The sequence below is a fragment of the Patella vulgata genome, chromosome 4 (genome assembly GCF_932274485.2).
Source record: "Patella vulgata chromosome 4, xgPatVulg1.2, whole genome shotgun sequence".
NCBI classification, from domain to species: domain Eukaryota; kingdom Metazoa; phylum Mollusca; class Gastropoda; family Patellidae; genus Patella; species Patella vulgata.
Window position 1 is genome coordinate 10505914 of NC_065882.2, and position 25304 is coordinate 10531217.

The 25304-nt window shown below is 37.7% G+C and overlaps 1 protein-coding gene across 6 annotated transcripts in view; it reads right to left on the reverse strand.

Annotated features, from left to right (window-relative positions):
• Positions 1-12774: 12774 nt before the first annotated feature.
• Positions 12775-25304, reverse strand: part of LOC126819031 (uncharacterized) — a 69272-nt gene continuing 56742 nt past the window's right edge. For 4 of the 6 annotated variants that reach the window (XM_050546839.2, XM_050546843.1, XM_050546840.2 and 1 more), the window contains one exon: positions 12775-17629. In XM_050546839.2, the coding sequence (XP_050402796.1) occupies positions 15359-17617 (2259 nt within the window). In that variant the 5' untranslated portion in view covers positions 17618-17629 and the 3' untranslated portion in view covers positions 12775-15358. Of the gene's footprint in view, positions 17630-21095; positions 21242-22678; positions 22818-25304 lie in introns of those variants that run through there. The other 2 variants (XM_050546842.1, XM_050546844.2) reach the window with 2 other exon arrangements.

A 25304-nucleotide genomic window follows, 5' to 3' on the forward strand; every position in this document is an offset into this window, starting at 1 on the left:
ATTAATATAAATGGGCTAGTTCCAAGTTGAGTGGACGGTAAACCCCGTTCTCTTGCAAACTCGTGTTTAACACACACACACAATTGATTTTCGGATTGTAGTTAACACGTGGGGAATTTATCCCAATTGAAAATCTTCGAGGTGACATTACCGTTCTTTGATAACTTGGAAGTCGCGGTGGCTCAGTGGATAATATATTGGCTTACTAGCCAGGATGGTCCGGGTTCGATCCCGTTGTTGGCCGAGAAAATTCAGTGGTTAAGGTCGGAGGGCTTGACAAGGACAGTGTCTGGTCGTTACATCCTATTTCATATCTTCATTCAAAAGCATGTAGCTAGTGGGTAAAAATGCCGCACTGGCGAATATTCTCACTAATGGGGTTGACCGTTGACCTGGGCAAAATTCTAAAACCTTCAGTAGGTGCTTCTTTAGATAACCATATATTTAATATTTTGGACTACCGAATCCCTATCATCGCACCCTTTATTGGCAAGGTTACTGCGTCGGTTTTGGAATATTCTGCGTAAACCGAGCGAATAGTTATATAAAGGTTAGATCTATTTGATAAATAAGGCCAACTTCAAGTTTGGTCAAAGGTCACGAGATGTAAACATGCCTATCCCTAACCCTGAACCCATCCTCAATGCTTACCCTAATTTACAATCTCGCCGACAATCACGTGCATTAACCTTATTTACATCTGAGTGACCTTGACGAAAATTGAGCTGGCCTTAACAAATAGATTTAGCCTTATATAAACGATTAACAGTGTCAAGTGATTAAGCGACCGCTTCCGGCCTATTTAACAACACGATAACCATCATGTTACACTTTCTGCACCAAAAGGACAAATGAAGTTGGATTTGAAGTGCAGAGATCGTTATAATAAGGAGATAATCCGCTTTCACTTGGGGTCCTCCGGTTTCCTCCCACTGCTAAAGACCCCTACGCGCAAGCGAATTATTGAAATAAAATTAAACCATATGTTAGTCCCGAAATGACCGAGTTTGTGTCGAGTGGACGTTAAACCCCATTTCTCTCTCTCTCGCTTTCACTTGGAATAGGAAGTCAGTCTAAAATCTGCATGCCCCAGAATATTGATTTAGATGCGAGACAGTGATATTCTATAAGCTGCTAATCGAGTAGACACGTCTCCATATCAGTTCACAATAAATTCATCTGGGTACTAAACGTGGGTTTATCCTAAATGCGATCAAATACCAATATCATGTCAACTGATTTAATTAGCAGTCGCTTCCTGGTTACTTACGAACGTCATAACGTACTTGTTACATAGCAAATGGCAATAGATTAATCTCGGTTGGTATCAACGCAGTTGATCAAAAATTCGATCGAATACCAATATGATAATATTGAGAATACGGTATTTTGACGTCACAAGGATTCAGTAGTATCGGATGCTCTATCTCGCGCCGGACACCCGCTTACCATTTGAAGGTCAATTTGAAAGCATCCGTGTTATTGACGTACAGATATCAGCGATAAGAGATAAGACGAAATGAAATGAAATAAGAGTTTAACGCCCAGCTGTTCTGCTCCGACTTCGTACGCCAGAGAGCTATGAGGGAAATTTTGCCCGGAAAGCGGCGCTATGGCCTACTCTTATATCGAATTCCAACTGACACGGGTTCTTATATGTGCAGGCCGAGGTTTTTCGTCCCTTCTAACGACTATACGTTGTCCCTTGAGTCGCAATGACAGCGCAGCACTTTAATAAATTGGTAATTGTATACTTAAAGGAGCTATGTCTCTAACTCAGTATCATCCAAAATCTTCGACATTGAAAACACGATTTATTTGTCGGTTTAAATCAACATTGATGTTGTGATCTTACCGGGAAAAGATGGCCTTCTGATATCCAATATTTAAGACAAAAAAAAACATTTTACAATTGGTACACGAATCGTGTACCATAATGCGTTTCAGCGCTATTTGTAATAAGGGACTCGAAAAACGAGGCTAGGCATATTCCACAAGTCATGTTAAACGGTGACTCTATATTCTTATCTGGAAAGCATGCTCAATAAATACTATCGGCGTAGACTGGAATAACCAGACCCTAGAGATTGAAATTCGATTGTATTCGTTGCGACCCATTTGTGTCAATTTCTAGGTCCGAAATATTAGCGACTTAGCTTATCATGTAATTTTGAATGTAATGAGAACGGGTCGTTTGTTGCGTTCTATATTGAGGGAATCCTGTGCGCAAGATTCTACTACAATACGTAAGGGTTGGGGGTGGTTGTTTACTCGCTTGGCTGACTCGTTCTCAATTATCCTAAAAATAAATTAGTCTCTAAATCAGATGAGGTTGTTCAACATGTATGTTTATTTCCAGAGTGAATATAAATATATATATATAGATATCAATAAAAACAAATATTGGCTATAGAATAAAATATTCATTAAATTAATATTAAGTTAATTAGATGACTATTTATATACGCGTTATTGTAAACTTTTACATGTACATATATTGTCACGTGCAATATTTAAAGAAATGGAATTATAAAACGAGAACTATAAAATGTGTACATAAAACTAAATATGAAGTATCTTAGTTATTCTTACCTAAAAATAAATTAGTCTCTAAATCAGATGAGGTTGTTCAACATGTTGTTTTTTTTTTTTTTTTTTTTTTTTTTTAAATATAGTTTATTTATAAAATTCATATAATTACATTCAGTTATGCATAATTATATTAACAATGCAATAGATAATTTATAATTTAATACAGTAGAATTATTTATTTATTTACAATTGTTATATACAAAGTCAATATGAGATGATATATACAAACGGTAATATAATACAAAATACAATTAAAGTTCCTATATTATAGCTACTTTCTTATATACAGCTAAAAATATATTTGAAGTCTGTAGTGGAAAAGCGTCTGTATGTATGTTTATTTCCAGAGTGAATATATATGTTGCACTCTGCTTGAGTTTATATACATGTTGGTAACCAGGTCTGATTTAGAGCGTCCTAGGATTAACTCATTAAACAATTAGCACAATAGATTTAATTATAAGAATACAGTTTGAATGAGCTTAAGTTATATATCTCTAGACATTTTGGTAATTAAAACATTTAGATTAATTTACAACTAATCTATCAAGACTAAGGGTTGATTAACGTCTATAAGAAATGTGTAATAATAAAATATATGTATATACGAAATGAACATGTGTAGTAATAATAAAATATATATAAAACTTTAAATACATAATATTTCACAATTAATGTTGTATGTACATGTAGAGTTATACTTTACTCTATCACAGTAACATCAGATCACGACGATAACACGTGAGAATGATGGTTTAACGAAGGCGCCAACTCAATACAGATCAATAAATTATTATCTGTCACACAGATCACGATGTTATGTTGCAGCTATGGTATGGTGAGTAGAACTCACACAGTTCTGTGGAAGAGGAAATGATATACCAAGGCTAATACTTGGACACATAAAGTGCGTCATTGTGGTAATACAAGAGCACGTGGGCAACCGAAGGCTTGTATGGCATGGCACTACCACCCGGACACAAGTCGATCGTTACCAGCAGACAGGATCTACCAGAGATCGACCCAGGCCTGGATGGCATCATCCACGGGATTGCACGGTACCGGCTTCCAGTATTGCTACTACTGGGAAAGGTTCGTCATCATCATCATCAGTGCTGTCATCATTCGTTGCCGGTTACGATATCTGCCGAACTGCGTATCAGACGGCATTTATCAGGTTTTATAATACAGATCAGACATCATCCTTTGATGTTGGCGTACCATTATTTCAAATAATGGTACGGGCAAGTGCCAAGCGTACATTATTTATACTAGTTGAAATATGGGACCCACGTGACGCATTTCATTGAAATGCACGTGCTGGATAGAGTCTGTATTTTAAGTTGTTTAATGGTCTCGTGCAAAACCCATTCGTGCAATATCAATATATTACTTAATGTCTCGCACTCGACCATTAAACTACATATATGACAACGAATAAAATAAAATTAAATCAAAAGTCAGAACGGAGCAGTAAAACCCGAAATGATAACAGATACAGATTTGATCTTATCGACAAGGTCATGGTGGCGACAATAAAAATTTTATTGTAAAATGGAATCAATAGGGTTTAACGTCCTGTTTTTCTACATCAAGGGGATATAATGAAGACAGGTTTGAATTGCAGAGCTTGTTAAAGTACGGAAGTATAGTGTTTCCTCGGGATAGGAAGTCCGTCTAGAACCGTGATTCTCAACCAGTGTGCCGCGGCACACTTGTGTGGCGCGAGATTTTCTTAATTGTGCCGCGAAATTTTAAACGGCACACTAAGAAAATGGGTAAAACCACTTTGTCCTAATTGAGTTTTCACTGGTTTCTACTAATACGTTCATAGCTGTGTTTTTCTTTATTTAGCTTGAATCGTTTTATGTACCTATGACTAGTCTGTGTCTACAGTTATATTCCGTGTATGACTTTCCATGTTTTATTTTGCAAAATTCAAATATATATTTAGCCAGGTGTGTCGCTATTTTTGCATGTGATCCAAGGTGTGCCGTCGGCAAAAAAAGGTTGAGAACCACTGGCCTAGAATGAACATGCCCCAGCATATTAAAATAAGCTGTGAGACGATATAATCTCTGCTCCACTGATTTTATCAGCTGGCCAGAATTTGTCTTTTTACTTAGCGGGGTTTAGTGTAAACGTGAAACAAAACGAAGTCTTAATAATAAACCAAAGGGCTGTAATTGAAAATAAAATGAAACAATGAAGATGGGCATGCGTCATACATTGTGCTATGAGGAAAATTTTGCCCCGAGAGCGGCACTACGACGGCCTACTCTTACATCGAATAAAAACTGCCAATGGCTCTTTTACCCCAATGTGTACACGGGGCCTCGGTTTTTCGTCCAATCCGAACGTCTTACTCACTGAGCTACCGTGGCTCCCCGAATGTAACTTGGGAATGTGGCAAAAGTTCCCTCATATCACTCTATATTATGGCGTATGCCCGTCTTCGTTAGCCCAGTCGGGGCAGAACAGTAGGACGTTAAACCACATTTCATTTCATGTCACACAGGACACAATGGTATGAAATATTGTTTAGCACCAGTGACTCTCTCTCCCTTAACTTCCATGTTGAATCCATGATATTTCTTGGCCTATTGCCGTGTAAAGGGTTGGGGAGGGAGTGAGAGAGGGAAGTGGGGTTTAACGTCCACTCGACATAATCTAGGTCATTTGGGGACTAACACATGGTTTAATTTCATTTCAATAATTCCCTTGCGCGTAGGGGTCTTTAGCAGTGGGAAGAAACCGGGGGATCCGGAGAAAACCCACGAGGTTGGACAGGCAGGCGATCCTACTCCTGGTCACGTGCACCCGATGAATCGAAACCACGCCAGTTGACTAAATGACAGACCTTATGATACAGCGTGCACGTGCTAACCATTCGTTCATCCAATCCCCATAAATAAAATGAAATGAAATGGGGATTAACGTCCTACTGTTCTGCTCCTATACTGGGCTAATGAAGACGGGCATACGCCATACAGTGTGCTATGAGGGAAATTTTGCCCGGGCAGCGGCACTATCGCCTACTCTTATATCGAATTCCAACTGCCAAGGGATCTTTTACGTGCATTCTAATGTATACACGGGACCTCGGTTTTTCGTCTCATCCGAAAGACTAGACAGCTGTCCTTGTCAGGCCCTCCGTTCTGCACCACTGACAAGGGAAAACCACGTCGGAAAATATGGATGAACTTTCTCGGCCAATGCAGGGATCGAACACCCGACCTCCAGGCTAGCGAGCCAGCGTCTTAACCACCTAGCCACCCCCCCCCCCACCCCCATAAATAAAAGGGGATTGGATGGCTGAATGGTTAGCGTGGGATAACATTAAAATTGTTAATCACAAATCTCCCCGCTGTCTAGAATACAACTGGTTCTCTGAGATTTAATCTGGATGGTATGACAAGTCTGAGTGAGCTGTACTGAAGCACAGCAACGCTCGCTCTATTTAAAGGACAATATTGGTGCCAGTCATTATCACATATGTAATAGAGCTGGTTAAACACATTCCAAATATAATTTTAACACAGAGATCATTGCTACGATAGCTGAGTAATACAGGTTTTCTGAATCAGAAGTGACGAACGCCAAAGGAAAGCACGAGTCGTACCTCTATATAACTGACTGATGTGACTAGTGGTGACAGATACACGGCCGAATTTCTGCTCACTAATTATTCCTTCTAAGACCAAAAGTTGTTGTGTGAGACTGTGAGAGGATATCTGTTTAAATTTTATTTGGAATGTGTTTAACCAGCTCTATCACATATGTGATAATGACTGGAACCAATATTGTCCTTTAAGATGTGAATGCCCCCAATACAAATTTGCTGGTGATGGACATACACATTTCCTTGCAAATTAGCTGGGATGGGGTGGGATTATTGCCTAATTTTTATTTTATTTTATAAGCAATATTTTATTCAGATTTCTATCTGAATAGGGATTGGGGAACAGGCATAGTCTATATTAAACCCCTCTCCCTAACTGCCTAATTTTGGTAACTAAATTTCTCACTGCTACATTCGACCAAGGTGAGAATGTATTTGGTTTTTAAATTAATAAATGTATTATCTTTTTTCGTAGTATTTCATGTCGTGCGCTTTACTATCTAAAAACCCACTTGTGTAATTGATAAAAACTATAGAATCCTAGTAATAAACGAGGGGTGGGTGGGGGTGGCTGAATGGTTAACATGTGCGGTTGATCACAAGGTCGTCATTGAGTCAAGCGGCATGGTTTCGAATCCCTGCTTGTTCGTGGCAGGGAGTATGGTCGCCTGTCCAACCTAGTGGGTTTCTCCGGGTCCTCCGGTTTCCTCCCACCGCTAAAGACCCCTACGCGCAAGCAAATTATTGACATTAAATTGAACCAAATGTTAGTCCCGAAATGACCTAGTTTGTGTTGAGTGGACGTTAAACCCCATTTCTCCCTCTCTCTAGTGATAAACGTCGCCCATTTATAAACAGTAATTGCATTCCATAGAATTGTGTGCTGTGCATAATAATATTATATTATAGCTTAATTAATTCCCTTTGTTCATTCTATACAAACATATCCTTTCCATAAATATAACCCGAGCCCGAACGTCAATATTACCTGCAATAGGTAAATTTCAACATTAGTAATTTCCGCCGTTTTCCGTCGGTAGTCGGAACTTTCCGTCAATAAGCAATCCGTGGCGTCATTTTAGTCCTTCTGTACATAGAAATATAGACTAGAATATGAGCAGAAGGACTAAAATGACGTCAAGTTTACGGAAAGTTACGACTACCCACGGAGAATGGCGGAAATTGCTAACGTTGAAATTTACCTGTTGCAGGTAATATGGCATTCGGGTTCGTGTTATACTTATGGAAAGGATATGTTAACATAATTACTTGCATTATTTAAAAAAATTATGAACCTTTTCCGGTGACCTTTAATCTCGAATAATGATTAATATCGGTTTATTTTACAAAGGCTTACGTCCGTTTTACTGTCAAATAAACATTATGACATAAAATAATTAATAATTACTATTGTTCCCGATATTGTTAAAGATACATTATGGGAGATTAGATAAAGAGCTGGTCGTTCTCATAATAATAGTTAAAAACTAGATAGTGTAAAGGGAATTTGTTGGAAATTTCAGTCAATTTGATCCACTCTGAACCGAGATTTTTGCGATTAAATTTTCAGCCTAGTCTCGATCACCATTAATAAGTCAGTACAATAAAAAAACAACATAGTCTCGACTATCCATTTCATAATTAAATTATGAATGGAAGTCGAACAGGAAATCGGAATCTAATCTAATAAACATCGCAGACTAGCGATGCCATCGAGAGTTGATTATGGTCTGGATATGTTAAAGGAGCTAAATCGCTAACATTTGGGACCTAGAAATTGACAAAAGTGGGTCGCAACGCATATAATACTGTAGTATGAATGTATATAAACTGATTTACATTCAATGGTTTCCGTTTTTACTCCAATTTCAAATCAGTTGTGTTCGGTGAAATAAGCCAGCAGTCTCAAGCGAGTGCAAATTTCTAGCGTCTGGTTATTCCAATCTACATACGCCGTTTGATTTGGTGCAATGTTGAAGATTTTGGATGATATTGAGTTAGAGACTTAGCTACTTTAATTAATGTCTAATTAATAATTTAGATAACATTTCAGGCCTAAAGAAAGGCCTGCAATAGGCAGATTTAGCTCTTGCATAGTGTATGTTTAAATTATGTTGATAAAAAAGGCTCCGGTAGGTTAAACAGAAATCAATAATCTATAATTTGACCCACGCTTGTAATATAATATGTTTTATTTATGAAACATGTAGACATGTTATTTAAATTTCACATGTGCGTCTCGAATTGATTAAAACACAGATGTTGTAATTTAAACCCGTGTACACGTTGGTGTGCACGTAAAAAAAACCCTGGAATTATTTATAAGCGGGGCTTATGTCGACTTTGCAACTGGGGGCAACAAAGAAGAATTGAATTCGGAGCGCTCATATCGACCCGGGCACTTATTCTCGAAAACTTAAACTAAGATACAATCGAAATTTTAAGAAATACTGCAATTCGATTGGCTGACCAATATGCAAATTGATTTTACTGGTCAGCCAATCGAATTGCAGTATTTCTTAAAATTTCGATTCTATCTTAGTTAAAGTTTTCGTGAATAAGGGCCCCGGAACTGATAGCGATTACATTTAACACGTGGCTGTTTATGTATCAGGTGATCAACGAAATGGTGAATACCTTAGCAGAAGCACCGCAAAGGCATGGTCGGTCTTTCCACATCACTACAATAATGTCGACACCATCGACATTTGAAAGGTAGATGCGTTTGGTCGCGTCCATTTTGCCTATGTATTTATAAAGTCACATGACACGTCGCTTGTCACAGGGTGTTATTTCCATTGAAACGAGTTGACGCTAGTGGTAAAAGCAACTAGATTTAAGAAGCACCCAAGATCGACCCTTTCAGTTGCGTTCAGTTGAAGCCAGCTGCTCTCAGTTGAAGCCAGTTGCTCTCAGTTGTAAGGTCGACATAAGCCCCGCAGTAGATCGTAGTCCGGGCCCAATTTCCCTCTTAGAGCACTGTGTGGCATATGCCCGTGTTCATTAGCCCAGTCGGTGCAGAACAGTTGGACGGTAAGCCCAATTTCATTTCATTTTACAGCGTTATCTTGGCGGGTTTTAAATAAACCGCGCGCTGGTTGATGATGGCGATTAGCTAATACCATGAACTGTTTAGTCGAGTACTGGGCGAGGTACGTACTTGAATCACACTGATCAGAAGTGAATTTTCGCTAGGCCGCTACGATCACTGATAAGGATGACATCGATGCGACTTAATGAGTTCCAAATATTAACTTTTGTCTTCCGTCAAATTAAATTCTAAAACATTTTTTTCATTTATTAGAAAAATATAAAAAGACGTTTGAATTGTTTGTAGGTAAATATAATTTCCTATTTTGTGTAAATGGGTATTAAAATAAATAAAATTCACCATTTAGCCCGAATCAGTAACGTATTATGTAAACAATGCATGCGCTATTGAGCCAATGATTGACGCCGCGTGATGTGACGTCACGTGTCGAAACAGTCATCTGTTACAGACATATTAGAAGATCTCTGTGAAACAGATTGTACTTGAGTTTGGATAGTCAATCTACATAATTTACGTCATTCAGTCAAGGTTTGCCAATGTGATGCCAGTTTAGTATTTTGTTACCAGTCACATTGGTTAATTATGTATATATAGGAATCTAATTCATCCACAATCCCTCGAGATGCTAGACACGGCTCTAGTCAGGTAGCTTCACTTGACAGCACCTTTTCTATTGAATTATCCACCCGTAGACATTATAGAATCAAAACGTCTAGACATCTTCAAGTCTACTTGATGGGTATCAACAATAAAGCGTATCTGAAGTAGAGTTTGCGCTATACAAATTCTGTAGGAAATGATTGATTGATTGATGGATTGATTGATCTGGAGTGGAGAGGAGACAATTGGAAGAAATAAAATAACAAAACTAATTTTAGATGAGAATTATAATCGGATTGATAATCAATATGGACTGGAAAGTATCTCATTTAGTGTGTTACCCGTTATTAAATGGATAACGAGAGACCTACACAGCCATTGTTAACAATAGCCTCGTTTACACTTGGCCGCGATAAGCGTGCCGTTCTGGGCACGGTACCAGGCCGCGATAAATTTCAAGAAATTGACCCGTTTACATTACTCTAAAATAACCGGTCTCAGAACCATGCCAAGCACGCTAAATGTGGAACTCTTCACAGAAAAGTTAATTTCAGTCCCTATACAAATTACCCAGATGAAAACAATTATGATGGTTAATTTAGTTTGAGCAGCCATTTTGACAGAACTGATGACAGAGCTGTCAAAGTTAGCGGGGGAAAAAGGTCAAGGTTCATTTGGCGCATGCGTAGTAAAGTAATCCGTGCTCAGACCGGTTAGCGTTTACACTACGAAAATTTAAAGCGAGCCGGTCCTGGTACCGTTCCGAGACCACCTCACTTCAGTGGGCCAGATTACGTTTGACCCGTTTACACTACAAGAAAGCGAAGCGTGCCGTACCTGGTAGGCTTAACATTTGTAATGTAAACGGGGTTATTGAGAGTGAATATCAATCAATTTAATATAACTTGTTTAATACCGTGTTTTAAACGCTAAGTTATGAACCGCTTCATTGGTCTCTTATCTATATGGAACTTATTGGACGAACAGTTTTCAATATGCAAATAATCCACGGGTTCAGCTATGTGGTGTTTTACCGCAAGCACTTCGCCTTTCCACATAAAGCAAGCGGATTCTTTTTTCCACGGGTTTTTTTCTATCCGCACTGATGACGCCAAACATCAGTCAGCTGGACCTTCTGTTTTAGCCTGTTTTTATTACGACAAAGTGAGAAGATGACCCGCTCTCTCTTCTCACGACAGGGATTTTATAAGTCTGTTTTAAGAGGACTTTTTGATATACAAGGTTTTTTTTTTTATTTTGTGCTTTTACCAATTTTCAACCCGTTAAGTGCAAATAATTTAATTAAATTATTCAACCTGTCCATAATATCATATTTAATGTCTTGGACGTTAAATCTGTAATAAACAACAACGTTATTAAATGTCAGTCGACTGTAGCCAGTGGCGAGCATAGGTTCGGTGATGCCTGGAGCTAACTCATTGAATATATACCCCAAAGACTTAAGTACAGAAGTTCGGTGATGCCTTGAGCTAAATCATTAATTATATGCCCTCAAGATTCAAGTATAGGGCGGGGTGGCGTACAGAGGTTTAGTGGTGCATGGGACCAATCCTTGGATTATATACCACCAAGATTCAAGTAGAGGGCCAGGTGGCGTACGTAGGTTTGGTGGTGCATGGGGCCAATCGCTGGATTATATACCACCAAGACTCGAGTGTAGGGTTAGGTAGCGTACAGAGATTGGTTATGTATGCCACCCAAGATTTGAGTGTAGGGCCTAGTACATGTGCTCAGGAATATGAGAATGGAAGACAGGACAGCTTGTACAACATTGTAACAGTGGTAATTTAATGAAAAAAAAAAAATCCAATTTGATTTGGTGCCCCACTGAAATGGCTGCTCGGAGCTGTCGCTTACCGTCTCATCGTCTTTGCACGCTACGAATTACAGGATATGTCCAAATATCGACGAGTGTTCTTAAGTCAACCGAAGGTTAAATTACAGGCACCAAAGAACCACACCCATCAACAGTGTCTCAAGTCGGAGGTTCTGGTCGACAGAAGGGAATTTGTACTAAGATGCCTTTTGTAGAAAGGAAGTGTAACTGTTGAATTGTTTCATAGATATCCAGCAAAAAATCTCAAATATGTTCTTGTTCAAACAGGACAGGTGCGTAAACAGGCTACGTACTTGATCTCAATATTCAACTTTCTTCTTACCTGGTATGTTCGGTTCCCCGATTTTTTTAATTCATTAGCCAATCACCATTGATGCCGAGAAGTCACATGATTGTTTGAAAGGTGACGCACCGACTGGTGAATCCGTCGAAGAACTCGCCGAGTGTGCCCACTCATTCGGCTGCAATTCGGCGCCGATTGATTCGGACGAATGAATCGACCAGTGTGTCCATCGCTTAATGTTTGGGAATAAGAAGGGTTTTTTCTGTTCTTTCTTTTAAAACAATATTTCAGTATATTTGAAAATGGGTGGGGGTACAAACTAGGCCTATGTTTTATAATGGATTCTTTTACAAATGGATTGGGGAAACAGGCTAGGCCTATGATTTATAATGAATTCTTTTATAAATGAAATAAAATTTGGTTTAACGTCCCACTTTTCTTTTCGGCACCAGAGGACTCTTTTACAATGATGTCATGTGTATAATATATAAATCCAGATTTTGACGGGTGTCTCTGCTTTCACATTAAACCCCATGTCATTTAATTTCCTTGCTTTCTGAAGATCAACCATACTATGTGTGGTCCTTGGGCTAGATGACTCTTTTACAATGTTAAGAAAATTCCCAGATTTTGACGGCCCCGGATTTCTGATGACCAATAGTCCTGTATAGTCAGTCCTTGGATAACACCGTGTTATCATAAACGTTTCCACTTCTGGGGCCGTTTGTGAATCTTTTGTCTGTAAGAATGTTCTAAAGCATTCCAAGTTTAATCATATATTTTATTTATCAAATTAATATTACTAATATATATTGTGTAGGAATTAATATGGGCCCCGTTTCACAAAACATTTTCAGACTGAAGTGAAGAATTTTCTCAAAATTCTTCGCCTTATTTTAACTAAAACAGAGCCCTTTATAGTTTCTTTGTTGTTTTAACGTGTCAAATCATCAATAAAACCAGCGGCTGCCAGGCAGGATACGCCCACATTTTCAAGAGATGGATAGAGAACAAGCTAAAAAGAAAGCGATTTTTCGTACAATCAGGGGCCATAATTCAGAACGTTACGGTCCGATATGCACGAATATCGAAAGGAACCGAGATCTTTGGATTATAAACTTACATTTCAAGTTTCAACAAAATCGGATAAAAATTGTGACCTCTATAGGGTCCACAACCTTGATATACCATATTTTTACGCTAATTGAGAACGAACGGCGGCCATTTTGACTGTCAATTTTGGGGCGATTTTCACAAAATTCAAACTCAACAGTCCTTAGGGTGGAACGGTAATATAATGATACGGTTTTTTTTAAATTGGATAAAAATTATGACCTCTAATGGGTCCACAAGCTAAAAACATGATTTTTCGTACAATCAGGGGCCATAATTCAGGAAGTTACGGTCCGATATGCGCGAATGTCGAAAGGAACCGAGATCTTTGGGTTATAAACTTACATTTCAAGTTTCAACAAAATCGGATAAAAATTGTGACCTCTATAGGGTCCACAACCTTGATATACCCTATTTTTACGCTATTTGAGAACGAACGGCGGCCATTTTGTCTGTCAATTTTGGGCCGATTTTCATGAAATTCGAACTCACTCGTCCTTAGGGTGTAATGGTGATATAATAAAATGGGTTTTTAAATCGGATGAAAATTATGACCTCTATAGGGTCCACAAGCTAAAAACGTGATTTTTTGTACAATCAGGGGCCATAATTCAGGAAGTTACGGTCCGATATGCGCGAATATCGAAAGGAACCAAGATCTTTGGGTTATCAACTTACATTTCAAGTTTCAACAAAATCGGATAAAAATTGTGACCTCTATAGTGTCCACAAGCTAAAAACATGATTTTTCGTACAAACAGGGGCCATAATCCATGAAGTTTCGATCCGATACATGCCAATATCGAAAGCAGCCGAGATATTTTGGAGATAAACCTATATTTCAAGTTTCGTCAAAATCGGATAAGAATTGTGACCTGTAGAGTGTCCACAAACAATTGTGGACGGACGGACAGGGGCGACGGCATAATACGTCCACATGAAAATGTGGGCGTATAAAAACTATGAGTAACTTTTTGTGTTTCTGGGACCAAAATATTTCTCATAATCAGTGATTGGAAGTTGGGTGAATTAAGTCTGAGAATGCTTTGTCAAATCGGGGCATGGATTCATGTACTGAGACATTGAGTGTCCTGTTCAGAAACTCAACTGAAGCGTTTTTTTTTCCACATGGCTAATATAATCAACAATGTGCGGATTCGTCATGGTTTTAACATGTAAAACACCATTGTGTCAAAAACGCGTGTTGGATCATTCGGCACTTCCAACCGCCCTTCACATCACAAATATATTATCTATCAATTCAGTTTTTCATAATAGATTGCATGCATTCGGACATGGATCCGTATTTGATGGTAAATATACTTTATAAACATAAAGAATCTGGGAGATATCTTATACAAATGTACTTTTAATGGAAGGTTTTTCCAGAAAACTGATGACCTTTATGTCGTAAGTATTGCAATATATTTTAATTGAAACTTACTTCATTACTTATAATAACAAAATCCAATATTATACAGGTGACTTAACTAACAAGTGCGGGCAATTACAAAGATACATTTCAAGTATTTACAACCAAAAATTATACAAAAAAAATAATATAATCATTTTCAATTTACGTCAAAATCAGGTGAAAAATACCTTTACTGGGGCTAAACTGTACAAGTATATGTATTAAAATCTATACGCAAAAAAATGAGATATGGCTATTACAGATAGTATTTCCCCAATAAATGCATATATTACACAAAATACATTATTCTAAACAATAAAACAGTGGCGATATACAAAACAAACGGTCTGGAGTATTCTAACATTTGATTTTACAGCTGGTAAACATTACCAACTTTACTGGCCTCGGTAAACAAAACGTAAAAGACTGGACTATAAAAGACTATACATGTAAATCTTGGTTGTCATGAGTGAGGGAAAATAAATGCCACTGGTATTCATTGCTTGATTTCGAAGTCACATAAGAATTATAGTGTCATGATCATGTTCACATGTTCGTTTGGATATTCGGTTGTTTTTTTTTCGGAAATAAATAAAGTCTTATTTATGTTCAACAATCACTAGAACGGTATCCTTACAACTTCCATCTACATTATATATGATCTTTATTATCTACATTTGTAAACCATCATATTTTGACACCCAGATCATCTCTGGACATTTGGTTAAGAGAAAAGCTTCTTTGAGTTCCTCTGGGAAACACAGAAAGAATGTGACTATACAATGTGAATTCAAGAGGACCTGTCAAACCCTATGGTCTTTGAATCAGTCTGTGAGACCCGGTATTGAGGCTGAAGCATCTGCCGTTTGATTTCTAGTTTGGGCCAGCCTTTGCATGATCTGCTCAAGTTTACAAGACTGTTTACTTTCTGGTCCGCCTTGTCCAGATGATGCTCGCTTTCTGGAAGCAGTAGTTCCACCTTCTGGTGGAAGGTTCACACCACCCATTGATTGCGGATTTGCGGTTTGACCTGCATTTTCGCGATTTGAAGAACTTGATGAAGCACTATCAGATGATGTCTGATTTATAATATAACTCATGTGTGGGAAGAAATTGTCTAGGTCAGACAGTTTGACCATTTTGTTACATTTTAGCACATTAACTGGAAGATTATAATATTGAATAAATGACTTCTCCTCTTCATCTTTACAAGAGTACAAAGGGACATTCAAAACTTTTTGTAAAACATATAAAAATTCGTTTATGTTACACTGAGAAAAGTAAAGTTTGCATACGGCTTCCACTAAGCAAAACTTTCCTTGTCTCCCCGTAGAGTTTAAATTCAAACATGATATGCTTTTGCCATTCAATACTACACCTTCTATCTTTAAATGATTGCTGCTACTTGGTTTTGAAGTAACAATAGTGTTTTCCGGTTGAATATTGGATCTGTTTGCACTCTGAATATTTGCCTTAAAAGACTGATCAACATTCTTACTTGAAGCAGCTGCTGGGGGCCGTTGTTCTGGGTTAATGGATCGTGCACTGCTACCCATAACCGGTGCTCTCCCTGTAGGTTTTGGAGACTGATATGGCGGTGAATTTGGAGGAAGAACCCTTGGGTTGTGTGCTTGATATGGGTATCCTTGGTTAGGAGGGACACCTTGTCTGGGATAAATTTGATTATGTGCTTGGTTTTGTTGTAAGTGCATATGCTCCTGTGGAAACTCTCTCCTTGTTGGATTATTCGGAAGATTACCCTGTTGTGGATTATATGGAGGAGGCGGGTATGGAAGCTTTCCATTATTAATTTGTTGCTGGGCCTGATTATATGGACTATGAGGATGAGGATTAACATTACCACCAGCCAAACGAGGATTGTATGACATTCGCTGCATTATTGCTTGATTGGCCATAGCATTTGGCATGACACCTGGTTGAGAGTAGGCCAACTGCTGGGGTACCAATGATCTTGTCATCATTTGCATCATTGCAAAAGGATTTACAGGAACATTAGGTCTTTGGTATGTAAATTGCGGATTTGGTAGAGTAGGATTTTGAACATTAGTTTGTGATGGTGGTGAAGAATGGTGAGTTGTTGATGGAGATGGGGGTTGAGCTGATGGTGAAGGTGTGTCTAAGTAACGAGCATGCTTCAAAGGATCTTCGAAAGGGAGCTGAAGTATTGTTGGTTGGCAATGTCTTGCTATTTCAGAGAGTTCAATCAATTTGGTACTTTTGCCAAACTGAAAGTCAAACCCTGCAATCTTACAAGTTTCATTTAGAAATGCACAGTCATCAGGTGATGGTTGAATACCGTCCAACTGAACATTTGTAAGTAGTCCAGCAGCATATTTTATAACTGACAAGGGCACAAAAGTCATGTCTTTTCGTTTGATGACTGGAGTCACAGTATTGTTAATCTGTATCCATGAACAGACTTTTTCTAACACTTCCCTACTTGGAGTAGATCCTGCAGATTTATTTTCTGGTGCCTGCTCATCACCAGATCGTAGTTTTGCAAGTACTTCATCAGGAAAGGTCTTTTTCACAAGATTATAGAAATCCTCAAATTCCACAAGGTCAACAATTAATTCTTTGGTTGTGAACGCTTGGTTGCCATATTCAAAACTACAGTGGATTGTGTTTATTTCATTAAGTAATTTAGCTTCATATTCTGTGACAAAGAAGCTCACAAGGGGGTCTTTTTTGGCTAGTTCATCTGGAAATGCATTAGGGTACCTACTTAACAATTTTTTCTCCACAATTCTAACCGACACAAACTTTTTATATTTCCTAATGATATATGGGATATTGACCCCATCCACAGTCGCCCATCCAAACACACCCTTTATACTTTCTACATCTATGCGATTTTCAATATCTTCCTCAGAGTCTTTTTCAACAGCTTCTTGTAACGGCGAAGACTGACTACTCGTATGGGGCTGTGTTGCTGCTACATTTATCTGGCTTAAAGGAGTAGCTGTTGGAACACTGGCTGTTGACTGTATAACTGGTTGTGGTACTGGCTGCTGCACTAGTGGTTCGTCCCTAGGCTCTGGTTTCATCATGACGGGCATCATGAGGGCAGCTTACTGAAATAGACAGAAAGAACTTTTCAATCGATGCCATGGATTATTTACAGATAATTTTCAGACATGATATCAAAAATGCACTTGATGCCATGATAAATTTACAGATACAGAAACCTTAGCAACCACTCACTCGATAATTTACAGATGCTTTTTCAAAAACCTTATAAATGATTCACTCGATGTCGTGGATAATTTATCAGACATGCTATCAACCATTCATTCGATTCTGTGGATAATTTATCAGACACGCTATCAACGATTCACTCGATTCTGTGGATAATTTATCAGACACGCTATCAACCATTCACTCGATTCTGTGGACAATTTATCAAACACTCCAACAACCATTCATTGGATTCTGTGGATAATTTATCAGACACGCTACCAACCATTCACTTGATGTTGTGGATCATTTATAGATAGCATAAACAAATCAATAGATGTTTGTTAAAATTAAATGACGACAAGACTGAAATCATGCTTGTCGGTACGAAAAAGAACCTACAGAAAATTGATTCATCTACAGTGACCATTGCGGACCCTGATATACAAACACAAATCTTGATGTATTCCTAGATTCCAATCTAACAATGGAAAAACATGTTAATCACTTGTGCAAGATATGTTCTTTCATTTGAGAGCTATTGGCAGTATCAGACATTTCCTGTCAAAAGACTCTGCTCACATGCTTGGAATATCACTAGTATTTTCTAGATTTGATTACTGCAACAGCATCGCAACTTACTTTCAAAACTACAAACTATTCAAAATACTGCTGCGGGGATAGCAAGTCGCACTGAGTAAATATCCAACCGCTATTAAAAGATCCGTTTTCGAGAAAAATGAAGGCACAACCCGCACGATCGTTAAAAAACGTGTTGAGGGAGTTTCAAACGTCAGTTTCTGGCAATTCGTGTGCGAGTCGTGCATCACGAAAAATCCCGATGTCATTGATTTGTTTGACAATAAAAGAAGACGAATGTTTGCACCCGGAAAATTATCAAGCTAAAAAAAAATCTGAAAAAAACCCCGACCTACCGACCCTTCTCCTCGATTGTGGGTCGGGTTTGGTGAAACAAAGATATTTTTAAGGTCAGCCTAAGTGTATGGAAATTTGTGCATTATAGATATACACTATTATTATTATTATTATTATAAGAAATATTGTGAAATGTAGAATGAACCTAATAAATCAATCAATATATTGTGTTAATGAATCATCAGAAAAAAAGGTAAACATATTAAAACCTTATCACAGGCCGTACGCATCATTTCATCTGTTTCCCTGACTATGAATCAACAAAAGAAAATTATCAGATCTTACAAAACCTTATCCCCGGATGTACTGTATAGTTTGTGAACGAGAAATTTAACAAATATTCCCGCTTCAAAAATATTCCCATTGTTTGGTTCTTACAGCTGCGATTGGTAGGCTTTATCTACCGACCCTATTCAGGTCTGAATCACTTGAATAGAGTTTTAATTAAAGCTCAGGAGAGTGTGACATCTTTTGTTCATTTAATTGCCAACTCAAATCCAATTTATTATATCTTTTGCCATCACGAACAAAAGCATGATCTGAAGTAGACCTACAATAGATCTAGTCCTCTATTGGTAAGCCTGTAAAACTTGACCTAATCTCTAGCACAATAAGAATGTGTTAAATAAATTATATAACTCAGTTTAAATGGTAATTAATATTGTTATATAACACAGTTTAAATGGTTATTAATATGTTATATAACTCAGTTTAAATGGTAATTAATATTGTTATATAACACAGTTTAAATGGTTATTAATATGTTATATAACTCAGTTTAAATGGGTAACTAATATTGCCTACTGTTAATAGTTGTTATGCAATAGCCTACAATGTCTAAATGTTCTGATAGTTGGCAAGGGATCCATAATTAGGTTTTATTTGATGATTTCACATATTATAAGATGACATTAACCTCTCAACCTTATGGGTTTACTCCAGATACCCCAGATTCCTACCACAGCAACAACCTCTGAGCATGGACTAAATATACTACAATAAGACAATTTGTCCGCAATATCATCTTAAACACCAAAACCAACAATGAAAACAGTTTTATATAAGCATTTTTGCTTGTTACGGCATCCCATTCACTTAAGCTTTTCAAAATGATAAATAATAAATATTAATCCCAGTCACTGTAGGACGTTAAACCCCATTTCATTTTATATAAATACTAATCTTCTCTTGAATAAAATGCTGGTTTAATCCAGCAACTCACAGATATCCAAAACACAAATGACTTTAGATGCTGTGTGTGCAATGGGTTTAATTTTTGCATCTGCTTTGACCAAGGTATTATCACGGATGGTTCAGTGCTTTCACGTTCGTGTTAAACTTCTGCTTCCAGGGTGGTGGTGATATCACCGACAATATGCCCTATATCCGTTCCAATGCTTGGGTGTTTCAAACTGGTTTATTTGACACATCTTTGCGTTAAACCAGTTTAACTTGCATGCCTGAATTAACTATTAATGTACTGTTTGAATTGAGTCATTTTCCTTTGAATGTCAAAACTCTGACCCCATTCATTAAGAGTCAAGCAATCACTGATGAATGACAATGTCATTAATCATTTAGGTAATAATACTAATAGATAAGAGTGATAGAGAGAGCAGTGGGGTGACTCTAGGAAGACCCGGAGATAACCAACGAGTTCAGCAAATGATCCTACATCTTATCATGTACAAGGGTGGGATTGAAAATGCACCATTTGTCCAAATGATATGAATCTCAACCGTGATTATTGGTTGCCATTGGTTGTTTACACTATGAGCAAAATCTACCTGTTCGCTAGCTAGAGAGGCAAGAAAAGTGGGGGGTATGGGGGAGTGTTCGTATTTGGAAGTGGGATAAATCAAAAGTGCCCATAGAAAATCTACAAAGCTAAGCTTAAGCTCCCCTGTTGTATTGGTTTCAAGATGACCTGGTTCGTGTTGACTCAATGTTAAACTCCATTTATCTCTCTCTCTCTCTCTCAACAAAAATGATAAATCTATATGGAACCGAAAAATAATTTGATGTTTAAACAAGCAATTTTTGAAAGACACACATATACATGTAATTAAAGACGCATTATGCAAGAGCTAATTTGCCTATTGCAGATCTTTCTTTAGGCCTAAAATGTTATATAAATTATTAATTAACTTGCCAAGACCATAATCACTTCTCGATGCCATCGGATGCTGTAGATTTTCAAATCATTTAAACATGATTGCGTTTAATGATTTAATTTAAAAAATGGTTTATCAAGGCTTTGTTTACCATCGTATCAATGGTAGCAATGACAATCGAGACTCTGCTTTTATTCAAACAGTCCTAAATTTTGACTGAAATTTTCAAGATAGTGAGAACTGTCAGCTCTTTATCTAAATCTTACATAATACAGCTTTAAATAATTTGAAGAAGATTAATAAATTCAGTTACCGTTAGCGACCTGACAACAATATATAACATATCAATAACAGGAAACCCAGTAATGATTTACGTGATGAAACATTCTGTAACATAAAATGTCCAGAATGGCTGACATCTGGAGCCCTTAAAAACTACAGTTGAATCCATTGGCAGCTGTTAGTAAGCTCTGTATTCATGAATCTAGATCTGTCTTTAACCCCCTTGAGCTATGAATAGAGACACTCCCAGCAGGGTGATTAATTATAACAGCCCAATAACACGCTTAAGTCTGCTGAACTTTGACCTGTTTGCCATGGTTACTGGGTTTGAAATATCAATCTCCCTGTTTTAATTAACTGTCAGTCAACTTGGCCAAGTTTATCTTTAACCTTTGAACCGTGTTGATAAATAATTAAATGCGCAAATGGATTGAAATAAAATGGGGTTTAAGGTCCTACTATTCTGCACCGACTGGACTAATGAAGAGGGGTTAACGCCATGCAGTGTGCTAAGAGAAAATTTGTCCGTGATAGTGGGCGTTGCTGTTTACTGTTCATCGCATTCGAACTGCCTGCACACTAAAGTTTATATGGATTTCATGTGGATATGAGCAACCTGATGCTCTTTCTCGCCAGACACTCGGTTGTTGTTGTTTCTTAGTGTTTAACATTCGCTTCCACCAAAGGTGATATCACAGACACGTTGTCTCATTTTCATTATCTTAGACAACACAGAGGGTCTTTCTTGTGGGAGGAAACTGGAAAACCTAAAGTAAACCCATGAGGTGGAGAAAGCGCCCCTTTCTCCAAGCCACATGCGCTCACACCAGGGAGGCGCTAACTAGAGCTTGAAACTCGACACTCTAGACAACTACACCATCCAACCCACCCTAGACTCTCAGTGCATACTGGTAAATTTTATACTTTCTAAAAAAAAATAAAAAAACATGTACTGCTTTTATGACAGGGTTCGACCTCCATGTGTTAATGTTTTAAAACAAATATCAGTGGGCGTCTCAATACCCACAGTGATTACAAAGATTCCACTAATGTAGTACTATCGGACTTCTTTCCTTGTTGTGTTTGTTTTCTTCGTGATCGTAATATATAACACTATAGGTTAAATGGTTCTTACAACTTTATTGTTAAGCTGTAATGGCTTTGAAGGTTCCTCTGGGTGAGCTCTGCCCAGTCTCGCTCAACACCCTCTTTTATAACCCCCTAATTTCTGCACGTCTTAGATTAGCCTTGACGTTAATTTCCATCCCAAATATGGAATAAACCTCTTTATTTCACAAGTCCAGAGGAGGCAACATTACCTTATATGGTCTACCAACCATAGGTCAATAAACAGATAGAATTTGATGGATATTTTGACAATGGTTATGATTTTACCAAAATATCACTGTTTTTTATGCATAAATATATATTCCCGTTCATTAAGTATGTGTGATTTGACTCTATAGACAGAGTGAAGCAACAATTTTACAAAGAACCAATATTGTCTTAAGGACCGGAGTGCTACACTAATCATTATCATTATTAGTTACATGACCCTCAATAAATCAAAGTAGGACCTATATATCACCATGTCAACTTTAAATAAATACTTACAAACAAAAACCTTTCAAAATTTTTTTACCAAACCAACAAACGACCTTGACCTTTATTTACAATCATGGATGCTTTATAATCCTCAATCAACCAGGCTGACACACATGCCCTGCTCAAAAGTATTAACTGACTGATTAAGGTTTTTATCATGCTAACTGGAAAAGAAAATCAAGTCCAGGGAGTAAATCACCGTTACTAAGCAACCACATACTTCAGATTGATCTAAGCCTAGCCTCTGTTCTATTTATAGCCCTACTTAATACTGAATACACACCTTGCCCGGAACGCCTACAGATCAATCTTTTAACGCTTCAATTGTATTTGAACAAAACATTCTGCACCAACTACAGCAAAGATAGGTTGCCAGGCAACCAAACATTCTCCAACAGCCACAAAATAAAAATCATCTTTTAACAGCACAAGCCAATTATTGTTGGTTATTTTTTTGTGTGCGAGGCTTATCTTCGGTTATTCATGTTAAGAGACAACATTTGAGATAGCTAGATTAATAGCACATTATGAAATATGACTATATAAAATCAATACAAATTCATTTCCAAGTATTAGGAAGAGATTTAATTCTTTGTTGTTTCAATGTTTTTGTAATTTTGATTGTGTGTGGTTTTATATACATGTATTCTGATGGTAAATACAGACTGTTGGTCTAGTCGTGTACGGTCTGAAGATATGCAGACCGGGGGTCTAGTTGTGTACGGTCTGATGGTATACAGACCGGTGGTCCAGTTGTGTACGGTCTGATGATATACAGACCAGTTGTCCAGTTGTGTACGGTCTGATGATATACAGACCAGTTGTCCAGTTGTGTGTAGTCAGATGGTATGCAGACCAGCTGGTGGTCCAGTTGTGTACGGTCTGATGATATACAGACCGGTGGTCCAGTTGTGTATGGTCTGATGATATGTAGACCGGTGTATGATCTGACGGTATGCAAACTGGAGGTCCAATTGTGTACACATAAGTGTACATGCACCAGTATACAAGAGTGGGTAAAAAAAAGGCTCTAGCATTGCACACACAACATATATATGTATATATACTTGTAGAAAGAAGAAGAAAAATTAAATGTTGGTCTCAAAATGCCCAAATTAACCCATCGGCCATCTGACTGTGAGTGGGTTGTTATCGCTTTAACAACATTCTGAATATTTGAAATAGTTCTTCATCAGGGCTGGATATTACAGATCATGTTTCATGGTGACTGCAGTGTGTCTCAATTGTTCTCCTAACAAAACAAATACACCTGACGCCTGATACACAGTTGTACCTAATGTGTAATAGACACCAGCAACATTTTTAAATTTATTTTCTTCATATTAAAGATACATTATGTAAGAGGCAAATCTGCTTATTGGAGGGTTGTTTTGATTTATTCACATGACAAGGCTATAATTAACTGTCTTGACCATCAGATGGCAGAGATTTAAATGGATTGAAACATGACCACCATTTAATGATTTAATCTAAAAAATGGAGAAGCAAGGATGAGTCTTGATTAACAAGTAACATTGCTACGATATAAACAATCTGTCAAAACCCCAAACAGTGATAACATTGCTCAGAATAAAGTAATTTGAATGACGTTTTTAATATATTAATTTTGAATTACCGGTATCTATTTTGTAGCATGTAGCAAGAACATCCAGCTCTTTATCTAAATCTTACATAATGTATCTTTTAACATTTTAATATATTATTCCGATTGCTTCCCGTAAGAGAAAGAGAGAGAGAGAGAGAGAGAGAGAGAGTCAGCGGGGCCTTTTAAGCATTGGCACTACAAAATGTAGTGTTATTCATATATCCCGCATGGTTTGAGGTGGTCTAAGGTACAGTGGTTTTACGATGTCCAGGGGTCAGATCTATTTCTTAAGGCCACCTCCAGATTTGGTCAAAGGTCACGAGATGTAAACAGGGCTAGCACTAACCCCAACCCTAACCCTAGACCTAATCCTAGCCCTTACCCAAACTCTGACCTACAATCTCGTCAACAGTGATGTGCCCTAACCTTATTGACATCTCAGTGACCTTGACAAAATCTGGAAGTGGCCTTAAGGAATAGATCTAGATGTGTCCAGTGATATACTGGTATGAATTATATAACTTTTCTCTAATATTTTCAACAGAAAGTACACAAAATGTAACAGAAAGTACACAAAATGTAACAGAAAGCACATAACAGAAAGTGTGTGGCATGAACCAGAAAGTACATAGCATGTAACAGAAAGTACAAAGCATATAACAGAAATGGATGGCAAATAAAATAAATGGGGTTTAACGTCTTTCAGTGCTACTGGGATAATGAAGTCAGGCATACGCCATGCAGTGTGCTATAAGGGACATTTTGCCTGGACAGCAGTGCTATGGCCTCCTCTTATTTTAAATTACTTTGTACCTTGCCATGCCCTCTGTCCAACATCACTGACAAAAGAGGATCCACATCGTTAAATGCAGATGACCTTTCTCGGCCAACTTAGGGATCGAATACAGGATGGCCATGTTTAACGGGCCAATGTCCTACTCAATGAGCCACTGTGATTCCTTAATTTCAAGGAACCAGGAGAAGGCAAAATTTAGGCCACACCAATTTGATTTTCTGTTTTTCTAAATC